Raw genomic sequence first — 13,949 nt, 5'->3', positions numbered from 1 at the left:
CCGGAACAACAAGTAATGGGTCTGAGGGTAGAAACTAAACAAGAGAAGGCAAATAACAATATAAACAGGCGGAAGCAAACCAAAAACATATATACAAATAAAGATCCCTCCCAGAACCTGGAAGTCACTAGTACAGAGCTACTAACAAAATGAGTACAAGTCCCAAAAGTGGACAACAGAGACTGGACTGTCTCGAAAGGTAAAAGACAAGTCTATATATACAGATGGAGACTGAAATAGTACAAAACGTCGTGTGCTCACTCCCGTCTCCGGATCAGTCTGCTCCAAGCTCGATCAACGCTGGCTACTAGTGCCCGGACCTGCATCACGAAATAGATGCAGAGCGTAGCATGAGTACCAAAACAACAGGTACCCAGTAGGCATCATAGGCCGACTGAACTTGAAAAGTAAAGGCAATATGAAAAGAAGGAATAACACAAACCGAAGTCAAGAACTAAAATCTAACTAACAATGGAATGCACACGAGTGTACAAAGAACTAACTAAAGTAATCTATAAGCTAACTACACCTAACTGGACCCCCATAAGCCCAGAAGGTACACTCGTGCGCAAGTTAAATAAAAACCCGAACGGACCCCCATAAGCCCGACGAGTACACAGAATAACTATAACTAAAGAGAATTGCATAAACGAACCCAAGAATGAAGAACATCGAACCAGAACCTCAACCCTAATTAGTAGAATCTGACAGTACGGAGGCCGGACCTCGGACCGGATGCTCACAAGAAATACCCAAGTAACCAATCACAAGTAACAAGTATAAGAGGCCGGAACTCTAACCGGATGCTCTATATAGGTATCTGAGCAATAGAGGCCGGACCTTAAACCGGATGCTCTATATAAGTATCTGGGCAATAGAAGCTAGACCTTAAACCGGATGCTCTATAAAGGTATCTGGGCAATAGAGGCCGGACCTTAAACCGGATGCTCTATAAAGGTGCCAATGTAGCTGCTAAAAGAGTCCTAATCGATCCACACTCATAAATGTCCGTGGAATGCCGTCCATACTTAGCCAATCAATGTAAGTCCTTGGAACCAAATCAAAAATCAAATTCAAATCGCGAAGTAGAACTAGTATCGCCGACGTAACTCGTGAAGCCGTAACATCGGGGTAAATAAGAATAACTAAAGTCGGAGCAAGCGTATCGCCTAACTAAGGCCCAATCTATCAGACTCAAGTCTGCTACATCAGTCTACAGGGATCTAAGTCGGCCGAGCGACGTCGGGGCAAAACTAAGGCCTATCGGATTCGAATCATGTATTTCTAAGGCAAGCCCTAGTCAAACCTAAACTAAGGCCCAACATGCTTCAAATAAACAATAATTAAGCATGCAAGCACTCCACATAGCGAGGAGGGTCCGTTAATAACACAAAACATGCTCACAGTTACCCGATAATTCCAAAAATAGGCCGAAAACATGATTTCTTAACACCTATGCAAAATTCAATAACTACCCAACCCAAATCCCAACTAATCAACATGCATTCACATTCTCGAGTTCAATCTAAGAGAGGAAAACCGTAGCCTACCTGTAGGCCGATCACACGCGCTCCAAAATCACTCCTTCGAAGCTTTCCCTTTATGAACGGACTCGAAACGCTTCCCCGCTATCAAAAATAGAGTCACAACGTTAATACGGTCATTTAGACACCAAAATCACAACAAACGGAGATGGGTCAATTTTGGAGTCAAATCTAGATTCGTGGGACCCGCGTAGGAAATTTCGAAATTAACCCCAAAAGTGGGTCCTAACCAGTTCCCCCAGCTCATGTCCCATAATGGGACACAATTCGGGGCTCGGGAACAACACAATATCAACAAGCAACTAAAACCCAAATTTTCTCAAAAGAATAGAAATGGGACAGCAGCTAATTCAGCGTTTTTACCAAAAACGGGCGATCTACAGTAAAATCTAACAACACCACAATGTTCTCCTCGAAAAACCACTCAAGATAGCCTCAAAAATCACCAAAATCGGATCTAAAATGGCTAAGAAAACAAGTCTCAAAAATTTCAAAAATCAAGCTCACAAAAGGGGTCTGGCAGCAGGTGTTTTTCGAAAATTACCTCAAACGGGGACTCCAAATCACTATCCGAGCTCACCAACACGTTGTCCTCGAAAAATCTCACAACTTAGCCTTTTGGATCACCCAAATCGGTTGAGAGATGAGAGAGAGATGAGGGTTTGAAATTTGGGAAAAGTTGCTGATTTTCTGCAATTTATTGCAGAAAATCTGCAACATTTCCAAAACTTAAAATCCCGACGGGGTGCTCCGAACTCGTTCGGAACCCCGTGCACGCAAACGAGATATGCAACCATACCAAATTTGATATTCCAGACTCAACGGCGCAGTCAAAATTTCCATCAGAGGTCATTTTGATAAAAAATGGGTCCCACTTCCAATAGCCATTTTAAGTCAAAACCCACAAAAGGGCTCGGAAAGATATCGAAAACCTCCAGACACAAAAGAAGGGTCAATCTAGACCAAACTCGACATTCCGGAGCTAACCATGCTGACGGAATTCTCATCCGAGCGCGTTTACTCAGAATGTTGACCAAAGTCAAACTTAGGCTTAAACTTAAAGTTAAAACGCCTAATCGCAACGACTCACACTGAAAACCTCAGGAGTCATGTCAACCATGCTACTAGCCTAAAATGACCCTTCCGGAGCTGATAAAATCATCAGAATTGGATTTCGATGTCATCTTCTTGAACTTTTGATCGAAAATGATCGCTCAAGGTTCATAAGCTCCAAAACACAAAAACTCGCACCAAGACCAAACGAACGACCAGGTGACCGAACTGTCAGTCCCAGCAAGTCATAAATGACTTGGGGTCGCTATAGGAACGCTCTAAACGACACACAGAAGGCAAGACACAGAAATGACCATGAGGGTCATTACATGATATTCTTCATTAATTCATATTTTCATTGTTTTACTTTGATTCTAAAAATCTTATTATATTGATTTAACATGATTTTCATGGTTCCTTAAACATTCATGACTTTTCAGCATGAAGACCAGTATGATATGAATGTCAACCTGAATTCAGGTTACTTAAGATATAATTTTTTAACTTAAAATCACATATGATTCAAACTGATAAGTAATTTTCATACCCATGAGCATTATATGAATATATGTTATTTTGTAAGGACTATTTAGTATATAGAGGATGCGGGCTTGGAAACTCAAGTCCCATAACTATGTGCCAGCATAGGATTATGTTTCACCTCTTTGTCAGTTGACCTTTTAGCCCTGAGAGGCTCAGATTAGTGAATCCAAATAGATATGATATGGTCATATACTCTGGCAAGATATAGGGCAGCCCTACCAACTTGTTTATTTGTTGGACATCATGAGCTCAGATGGTGTATGTTGGTTATAAGAAACTCCTCAGTTTATGCACCTTTTTACGATATGCTCTTAACTTTATTTTATTCACTTTAAGTATGCTATTTACAACTATAATTTGCAAGGCAAATGAAATAGACGCATCTCTATATATGCTTTTGAAAGAAGATTTTGAATGATATGTAAACATGAACTCCAAGTGTTTTATTCTTAAGTTCTTTCACTAAAAATATGATTTTGAAAATCTTATTTTTACTGACCTCGTTATGCCATTTTACGATTATGCTAGTGCCCTTTAATTACTCAGTACATTTCACGTATTGACGCATACTTTTCTGTGTTGCATCCTTTTATGGTGTAGATTTTGGCGTCCGTACTCAGAGTCACGGCTAGTGAGGTTGCAACAGTTCTAACCAGCGGTTGGTGAGTCCTCCTCATTTTAGGACTTCCTAAATCAGTTGTTGGTCAAAGTTTAGTACTTTCTTTGTTTAATCGGTTTGAGGTAACTGAGGGCCATGTACCGATGAACTTATTTTCTTCAGTCTAAATGTTAGAGGCTTATTTCAGACATTAGTTGTTTAATCATCATGAATTTATTGATTTCCATATTAAGCATATGTTTCAACTTTCGCATTAGTTTCATATGACATACTTTGATATGTTATGCAGAGGGTTAACTTAGGGCTACTCATGATTTGGAGTATTGTGTCTCGAATGGGGTGTAGACTCGGATCTTGACATTAGTTATTAGAATATATTTTTACATTTTGTATATTAAAAGTAGAAATAATATTTAAATAAAGAAGAAAATGGTAATCCAACTCCAATTGTGATTAATATATTGTCATTTGTCCATGGTTGTTTTGCATAAAAAAGACAAGTTGTTTTAATTAGAGATAATTTAAGTTTATTAACAAAAGAAATTATCTTATTAAATTATTACACTAAAATTCAGTAAAATATATATTTATTATTTTTCCTGATCTCAAATAATTGATGGTCGCACATCAACAATTGTTGAAATGATACTAAATAATCGATTCTGCAAGATGAGATTGACTGAGCACGACAAATTTATAATTTTTTGCCATTAGATTTATGTGATAATCATGTTGACCACTAATTTAAAATACATCATTTTGATTTGTTGATTTGTTGTTTACAATTTTCAATATATTCATATCAATCTCATTCACAATTTTTTTAGGTATGAAAAAAAAAATTATAGCAAAGATTGGTCATTCTCAATTTTCAGCTCAATGAACCTTAAATTGTTACCTTGAATTGAACGTGAATATTTTCAGAAATATTCATTTAAATATTTTTACCATTTGCTCTTATTTTCTCATTCAACAATCTAATCAAATTCAATAAAGTTCGTTTGAAGTAGACTTGCTAATAATTGTTCTAGCACATTTTGTATGTTTGAATACGTTCATTTCAATAACTATTTCATCATTCCAATAGAAAGTAACTATCATATCATGTTCAAAGTTCGTCATCTTTATTCCCTACACGTAAAAATAAACGTTTTTCTTATAATTAACAAATAAGAAAAAAAAATTAAAACTATCGTAAAATCTTATTATATTTTTATGTACATTGACTTGACTTATTTAATTCATATCTGATGATTTTTTGTGAATGTTGTTCCAACAATGGACAACACAAGTACAATTTTTGTTGAAAATTACTATGATGATGTGTTGATCATTCATTGCAACAGTGTTTAATTTATAACCATCTATGATCATCTTGAAAAATAAAGGAGTGTAATTTTAAAAGAGTGTCGTAATTGATAGTCATGTTTTAAAGTTAAAGCATAACTATCCATAATGTTTTATAAATGAATTCACAAGACTAAATTTGCAGGAGTCAATTTCGCATTTGTAAGATTCGATTGTCCATGATTGGATTTTAAAGAATCATTGTTATTTTAGCTATGAAAAAAATGTTTCTCCGAATAACGAACAACATTTTATGTATGTTTACTTTGTCAATCATTTATCTTTTTGTCATTGAATTTTTTTCAAATAAAATAAAGCCTAATACATTACTAGTTACTATCAAATACATTTATTTTAATTTTGTAAAAAAAAATATTTATTTTAATAAATTAATTTAAAGGGAAAAAGGCCTGATATACCCCTCAACTTTGTCATTTGGAGCTGATATGTCCCTCGTTATGAAAGTGGCTCATATATACCCTTACCGTTATACAAACGGCTCACATATACCCCTACAGTTACAAAATGAGCTCACATATACCCTTTATTTAACGGAAGTGAAAAAGTTAGTTTTAAATTTATATTTTTGACTTTTAATTTTCTTAAAAATTATTTAGGGGTATATATGATTCTTCTAGCAAAGTTCAAGGTATATTTTAATCTTTTTTATTCATAAATTATTTTTTGACTTCTTTTATTATAATTATTTGAGTTTCTTATTCTTATTTTATTTTTTTCTTTCATTCCTTAGTGTAAAGAAAAAAATTTAAAACTATTTTTTTGTGGTCATATTATAATTTAAAATTTTATTTTTTTGGTCTATATTGTAATTTAATTTTTGTATTTGAAGAAAACAATTTGGTCATCTATAATAATAAATCTAAATTAGTCATTGAAACCAAAAAAAAAAGTTAAAAAAATTTATATGTTTGAAGAGGATTAAATATACTCATATGGGATTATATTTTTTAAAAAAAATAATAAAAAATTAACCTGAAATTAATTTTTTTCATTTCCGTTAGAGGAAAAGGGTATATGTGAGCCATTTGTATATAAGTAGGGGTATATATGAGTCACTTTCATAACGAGGGGTATATCAGCTCTAAATGACAAAGTTGAGGGGTATATCAGATCCTTTTCCCTAATTTAAATAATGACTTATTTCGATCAAATATTTCGAATATTTACATGAGACAGAGGGTAATTTTAATCCCTCCATCCTGATCCCTGCCCTAATTTCAGTCGACCTCAAATTTCAAACAACAGGAAGGAAGAACAGAGGAAAATCCATGGAAATTCAGAGTCCGATGAAGCTAAAGAGATTGGTTGTGATCGGAAGGCATAAAAAAGACCGAATCAGTGATTTACCCGATGCCATCCTTCTTCACATCCTGTCTATGGTGCCGGATGGAAAACAAGTTGTGCGAACCAGCGTACTGGGTAAACGATGGAGGTCTCTTTGGATGTCTGTTCCAATGTCAATCGATTTCAACTTCCCCCAAACTGAAAATCTAGTCGTCACACTTGATTACCTGTCGTCCACACTTACAGAACTTCATTACTGTAAGTCGTGCGATAAAATCCCCAGATTTACCATTGGGGGATTTAGGTACGAACATTGTTATGCTAAGTATGTTGATTTATGGGTTAGTTTCGCTACTAAAGTTGCTAAGGTGGAAGAATTTTTGCTTGGATTGTTATCTATAAATGATCAAACTTATGACTTCCCTTCGTATGCATTTAAGAATTCGTTGCTTAAGGATTTGGAATTGAGGAATTGCCAACTTAACCCTCGTACTACTGTTGATTGGACTAATCTAAGCTCTCTTAAGATTGGGTATATTGATTTGACCGATGATGCTATGGAAAAGATATTATCTGGTTCCCCGAACTTGAAAAGCTTGGAACTAGATAATTTTTCCGGCCTACAACGTCTCGAAATTAACTCTGTCAAGTTGACACAAGTGATGATAGAATCTTATTACAATGACAATGATGAGATTTGGCTTGAAATAGTAGCTCCACATCTTCAGCATTTAGAAGTTTTGGAATTGTGCAGTGAGATACGCATTGGCCAGAGAAATGTGCCTTCACTTGTCACTGCAATCTTTCGTTTAAATTTTAATTTTGAGAATGAAGAACAAGACTTGGAGATGGAATTTAGCTGTTTGAAGGAACTTCTTCATAGTGTTGCCCATGTCCAGAATCTTGAATTGGGTACCTGGTGCATCGAGGTTTATTCATACACTTCATACTGCAATCTTGAATTTTTATTTACTATTGAATCATCACTATAGTAACTTTAACAGTGCACTACTTATAATCCGATAACTAAGTTGGTCAGTACTAAAGAGTTTGCAATGGATACAACAACATGTAAAATTTGGTTTGATTTACACATATCATACTTTTAAGTTACGTTGATAGGTTTTTCCAAGTGTTTAAAGGTCCATCTTTGGATTTGCAAGCTAACCATGAACACGTTGATGTGTACAGTCATATAGTCCAAGTTGTTTTTATGTTATATCCATCAATGTGCATTTCATTTATTAAGTATGCCATGTTTGCTTGTTTTGAGATATTTTGGTTTGTCTGTTTTTGGTTTATCAGTGCCTGTCCATCCTAGAGTTGAAAGGGTGGCGGCCTCCACCATCAAGCCGGAAATTCTTAGAACTGAACCTAGCCGTAATACAATTGGACTTCCCTGGAATTTACAGCTTTCTACAGAGCTCATCGGATCTTGAGACATTGATCATTGGTTGTTGGTACAATCACAATGAAAGAGTAAGTTTTCTTTCGACCTTTATTTATATTACTTCATGTTATTCAAATCAAACAACTATTAGTGGAGGAATAAGCTGATATATATCAACATATTTCTAATCTTAAGTACTTCAGGAAAGAAAATTTATTGAAGTTTTTTTTAATAGCAATCTCCTCAGTCACTTTACCATCCCAACTGTGCTTTCTTCCATGAGTTCTATTTTTGTTTTTTCCAATTCATCGTTGCCTAGGAGATATTGCAGCTTCCCTAGCTTCATTTTTAATATATTCATCCAGTGTGGCATCCTCCTCGCTTCTCTCAAAAATGTTTGCACCTCGAGAACTTCTTGGAGAAAAATCGCTAGGTCTAACATGTAGTTGCTTACTAGTGTTAATAGGAGTAAGAGAATTCACTCTTTCAATATTCGAACTCATCAGTATATCAAGAAGCGCCATGTCTATAGTATTATTAATCTTCTGAACATTAGAACTACTGCGCAGAATTCTCAGGTGATGCATCTATCAAATTTGCAGATTTTTCAGCTACTTCAGTTGCTAGATCTGCCAGTTTCGAAATTGTATGACATCCCTGTTTCTGGTGCATCTGTCTAGCAATTTCTTTTGAACTCAACACTCCATGTTTCATGATTTCAGGCGATCGCTGCCCCCAAGTGACAACTTCATTCCCCTGAATATTGTCTTCTAATATCTTCTTGTTCCCAGCAGCCTTCTTTAACACCTGATTGACTAAAATCTGTACCTCGGTTTTTGTGCCATGAATGGTCTTACCAACTTCAGAACCTGTAGCATCTGATTTCTCACCCAAATTACGAACACTCTGTGCAGCTCGTCTTGAATTAATAATTTCCCTGATGCTTAATACCTTGCATATTAATCTGCATACTTCATCTCTATGGCCTTGATGTTTGCATGTACGTCAATATGAAGGTTAATAATCATATGTTATTATTTGGTACACTATCAATTCATTCGACTTTGGCTCTAATGAGCAATCTCACACGTTCAGGCAAAGCGCCAGTAAGTTGACTTCAACTTTAACTCTTGCTGTGTTGGCCTTGTTTGATCTGTAGTTGCTCTATCAACAACCAAAGGTCTGCCCACTGCTGATGCTAACAAATATAATGCCTCTCGAACAAAAAATTGCACCAGTAAATTCTGAAACGATATCCAAGTCAAAGCAATGGATTCTTCTTCTTTGGGATTAAACCAAGGGGTCCAACGAAAAATTCTAAATTGATAGTCTTCCTCCATGGATTTTCTCCTTCTCACCAATTGATGAAATAGCTATACGAATAGACAGCACCAAAATTCTCATGTGCCGTCAATCGAATTAAAATATGCTGTGAATCTAATGAAAATGTTTCATGCACCTTTAACCTTTAGTTGTTGTGGAAAATACTCTCTCAACTCTGTCATTGCAAGTTTGCAACAAGATCATATCGCAAATTTTTCTCTTGGAAATTTATACAGAGCACATTGCAATTTTTCCTCCTGAATATCAGATTATTCAAAAACTATAGTAGGTTCTCCATTGATTATCAAAAATGTTGCACACCCCTCTAGCTTCTCTTGCTAGTGAGTTAAAGCTGAAAATGTTATTCTCTGCACCACTAGGTGACTCTATCCAGCTAAAGAATTAGTCACACCATTGGCTTCTATGTAACAGTATGTTACCTTGACTAATGATTCAACTCTTTAATCTTTTCAATAATAGAGTCATATCGCCAAGAAGGTTTTGCAACTTGCTTGACAACATTCACAATAAGTAAAGAGTCGGCTTCCACACCAAATGTTTCTAATACAATGTTCAAGACACCAAATAAGCCATAGGAAAGTGCAATCGCTTCAGCCAAATTTTTTGTTCAAATCTGCTTCTCTAGTCTCAAAAGTTGATAATTTGTCTTTGTTAAATCTGCTATAGCTGTGTGCGTACTGTTCCTTTTTCTTGGAAGATGTTCGGAAGAACTTTTTTGTTCTCTCAATTTATTTTCCTTCATAAAATAGTGCAGCTTGCATTTCTTTGACAGAGATTGCATGTTGTCATTATCAAAATTGATTCGATGAGTTACCTTTTTGTAGATGTTGGGAATAGATGTTTAACAAGGGATAATAAATGCTCAGATGCTTTGAAACATTTTTTTGTTGTTTGGATGTACCACATTGTAACATTTGCTAATATGTTCCTTGAATTTAAAAATTCTTCACCTTTTTGTTTTATCCACAATCAACTCCTTGCCTTGCTTTCTTCTAAGGACAATAATTGGTTAATATAGTGTAGTCTTTCCTACAGAATCTGTTGGCAAGGTACACAGATGAGGATGAACTGAGCGAGAGGTTTGAGAAGCATAATGTTAAATGCTCATTTTCACATCTGAAGACCATCACGATCAATAACTTTTCTGGATCATCAAGTGAAAATAAGTTTGTGCTGCAATTGGTAAAATATTTGCTCAAGCATGCAGCCATGCTAAAAGAGTTTGTCATTGCTTCCACATACCAATGGATGTCTCCGGAGTATCGTAAAATGGCACAAAAGCTCTTAAGCTTTCCAATGTCCTCTCCGCACGCTTCAGTTGTCTTTTCTGACATATAACCTTTGTCCCCTACACCATACCTTACTAACAATGTGTTTATGCTCTAAACAGCAAGTAAGAAAGTTTGTCGTAAATGTTTTATTGACTTATACTCATTGTTTGTGAGAATAGTTTTTCAAGATTCAGTTATGTGTCCAAGGGCTTTGTTTTTGTTGGCCTATGTTATTTTTAATTGGTGGAATGATTATTTCTCGACTTGGACAGTGAATGACCTTAGGAAGGAAGCAGGGCAGTGGAACCTTGTCCCAGCACGTTTTCTGGGGTATTACAAAAGGAAAGAAATAGCATGTGTATATCTGCAGAGTTCATATTAGATAGTTTGTATCAGAACTTTAATGTTATTGATGACTTTATAATAATCTGTATGGTAAATTGTTGAGTCCTGTACTGTTCTCTACCATCTTGGTACTTCATTAATGATATCTGGAGATATCTGCAGTTATTATGTAAATTAACTGTCAATAAGGGAAAGGTTAATTTATCTTACTTCTCTCCACACCTAGCGGGTGAGGACGCACGTAGTCTAAGAAAGGATGATATATTTAAGTGTACTATGAACTCATTTGGTTTCACTGGTTGAAGCTGTGTTTCAAGCATTTTTTATTTATTATTTTTGGTTTTCCTTTAAAGCAGTGGTGCCCTCTCTATCTTCAATTCCTGGGTTTGCCTTTCTCCACACCCATCTTGTAACGGGGAAGCTAACGTGGTAGGCCGGCCCTTTATATCTGAGTATCTAGGGTTTTCAGTAATTTTATAATGTTTACATTTGCAAAAACAACCTAATCATAAAATTTGTATTCGTTGATACACTTGATACAATTATATCCGTTGATACACTCGATAGAGGGTGAATACAAAAGGAACATATACACTTGATACAATTGTATTCATTGATAAAGTTGTTGATACAAATCAATTACATTCATTAATACAACATCTCTCCTCTCTTTTGAATCTCGCCTTTCTCTCACCCAATTTCACTCGTCTTTCTCCTCTCTCTCACACACATTCTCTCCTCACTCTCCCAACCTCGCTCGCGTCTCTCCGTCTTCTAACATGTAGCTATGGGTGATAATTAAGCAAATTGTATCTCTCTAATTAAGCCTAAATTATAGTCATTTTTGAAAGTTGCTCATAAATCAATCACCCAATTAATTAAGCTTCTTGATATATAGGACTAATAATTTCAAGTTATGACATTATAATAATTCTTTCAAGTTGTAACAATAAAAAATTGCAGGTTCTAACATTTTATTAAAAAAAATGTTTAAAAATTTAATTTGTTTAAAAAAAATATAAGGTAAAAACAGATATATTAGTAGTAATTAATATGTGCCATAAAATTAGGAGATTCAAAAAAAAGGAATATTTGTTTTCCTTTTTTAACTCAAATTCGTTCAAAAACAGATTTTCTTCTTTTGTTCTTCTTTTGTTCAAACGTTTCTCTCTCCTCTCAATTTTTTCTGTAATTTGTCGTCAGTCACAACTAGTTTCAATTCGTTTTTATTCAATAATCTTCATTTTGTTGTAATGGACGGCTTCTTGTCAATATCAATAAAATATGGTGGTAAATGGGATCCTTCAGATTAGTGTTTTTTGCCATTTTTTATTTGTATTGTTATACTACTAAAACATAAAAAAAAAAATTAAGAACAATGATACTGGAAAGGAAATTTCCAGATTTTGTTTGTGTATAATAGAATTTAATTGTGACTTTTTTGTATGAACATTCTTTTTTTGAGATTACATAATATTTGTTTGATATTGGAATAGATTTTGATATGAATTTTTTTTTTTAATTTAAGGTTTCTGGTAAAAAAAATACATAAAATTACATACCATTTTTTTGTACGATTTTGAAATTATATTTGAATGAATTTCGTATACTATTTACTTAATAAATGATAAATAATTGTTAAAATTAGTATTGTGTTTGTATTATATTGGCATGATTCTGCTATAAAAAAATTACTACTTATGGGATGAAATAGTAATAATGTTAGCCTGATATATGTATGAAAAGTGTGCCAAAAAATGTATGAAATTGTATACTTCATTCTATAATGTTTTATGGTTTGAATGGTTTTTTTTTTTGCATTATTATGAAATGTAATTTGGTAATAATAATGTAATGAATTTGGTATATTGTTTATTTAAGAAATTACAATTACTATTTATAAGTTGGAATTATTTTGGCATTCTATCGGCATGATATTGGTATGAATAATTGATGATTGTTGACATCTGCCCTTTCTTTTGATTGATTGAAGAAGTGATAGAGGAGTTGGTAATTTTTGAATGTTGGGGTGGTGGGGTGCTGACTAGAACAAGTGTGGTGACATGGGGGTCTGAATTTGACGTGTAACAGTAAAAAAGGAACAAAAATTAAGGTAAAATTCCTAAAAATGTGTAAGAGATAATTACAGTAGATTCTTTATTTATACCATTTAATATTAAATATAAAATTATAAAAGACTAATTATTTAATAAAGTAAAATTAAATTGATTTGTTATAATCCGTAATTAAACGGTTATAAGCAAGAATATTTTAAAAGTAGATTTAAAACCCGTAATATTGTCCCTTAAATATATATGTGGGTGATTTTTCATATATATATATATATATATATAAATCTATTTCTTGTAACTTTCGAAAATATAAATTTACTCCAATATACTTTTGATAAAGCTGGTAAATTAGAATTACTATATTTTGAATAGAAATATATATACTCCCTTCACCACTTATTAAGAAACAATAAATAGAGAGATAATATTACTGTATTAGTATCACACTTTATTAATTATAAATCATCTAAATATTATAAAATAAATAGTAGTAATATTTAATAACAAGGATAAGACATACACAAAATAAGAATTTATTTCTTAATCTTTCAAACTGAACAAGTAAAAATAAGGAAAAAAAGTTGGAAATATATTCGAACTTTGACCGAAATTGTTGTAACAATACCGAACTTTGGAAAGGACCTTTTACCCCTGCACTATTTAATAGTATATTTTAAAGGTATATATGTGCCCACGTGGACATCGTAAATATTGCATCATTATAAATAGTAACGTGTCCACATGGACATATATATACTTTTAAAATATACTATTAAATAGTGTAGGGGGTAAAAGATCCTCCATAAAGTTTGATATCATAATAGCAATTTCGACCAAAATTAAAGTGTTTTTCAGATCATTTTCCCTAAAAATAAACTGAGGAAGTAACAAACGGGCTTATGTTTTGGAGAGAAGAAGAATCTTGTTGGTTTCTCAACTGGGTGTGGGGTTTGTTAAAGTGCGTTCATTAATTAAATTAAAGTCACTTTTAAAAAAGAAAAAAGACATTGTGATTCGTGTCAAATCTGGTGGTGAATTCAGAATCCTCTTTTTTTTCTTTCAAAGTCATATTTAGTACTGCAATATAATACCTGCCTCTCGATACCGAATCTGACA

General features: G+C 33.8%; 2 protein-coding genes across 2 annotated transcripts in view; one reads left to right on the top strand and one right to left on the bottom strand.

Moving 5' to 3' along the window:
- LOC125858923 (uncharacterized protein At4g15545) overlaps nt 1–13,949 on the bottom strand; it is a 954,564-nt gene that overhangs the window by 549,575 nt on the left and 391,040 nt on the right. The window lies entirely within an intron of this gene.
- LOC125858898 (putative F-box protein At1g49610) lies at nt 6,325–10,928 on the top strand. Its single transcript, XM_049538675.1, has 3 exons — nt 6,325–7,340; nt 7,717–7,890; nt 10,181–10,928. Exons 1-3 carry the CDS (start codon nt 6,396–6,398, stop codon nt 10,481–10,483), a joined length of 1,422 nt encoding a protein of 473 aa, XP_049394632.1. The 5' UTR covers nt 6,325–6,395; the 3' UTR covers nt 10,484–10,928.

Source organism: Solanum stenotomum, chromosome 1, assembly GCF_019186545.1.
Source record: "Solanum stenotomum isolate F172 chromosome 1, ASM1918654v1, whole genome shotgun sequence".
In the NCBI taxonomy this organism is placed as follows: Eukaryota; Viridiplantae; Streptophyta; class Magnoliopsida; order Solanales; family Solanaceae; genus Solanum; species Solanum stenotomum.
This window is presented reverse-complemented; position numbering and strand designations above follow the sequence as displayed.

Bases quoted from the DNA above. Each gene is read 5' to 3' on its own strand.
- LOC125858898 (XM_049538675.1), top strand. From the start codon at position 6,396: ATGGAAATTCAGAGTCCGATGAAGCTAAAGAGATTGGTTGTGATCGGA. The intron at 7,341-7,716 runs GTTTATTCATAC...TTGGTTTATCAG, and splicing joins TGGGTACCTGGTGCATCGAG to TGCCTGTCCATCCTAGAGTT. The intron at 7,891-10,180 runs GTAAGTTTTCTT...TCTTTCCTACAG, and splicing joins GGTACAATCACAATGAAAGA to AATCTGTTGGCAAGGTACAC.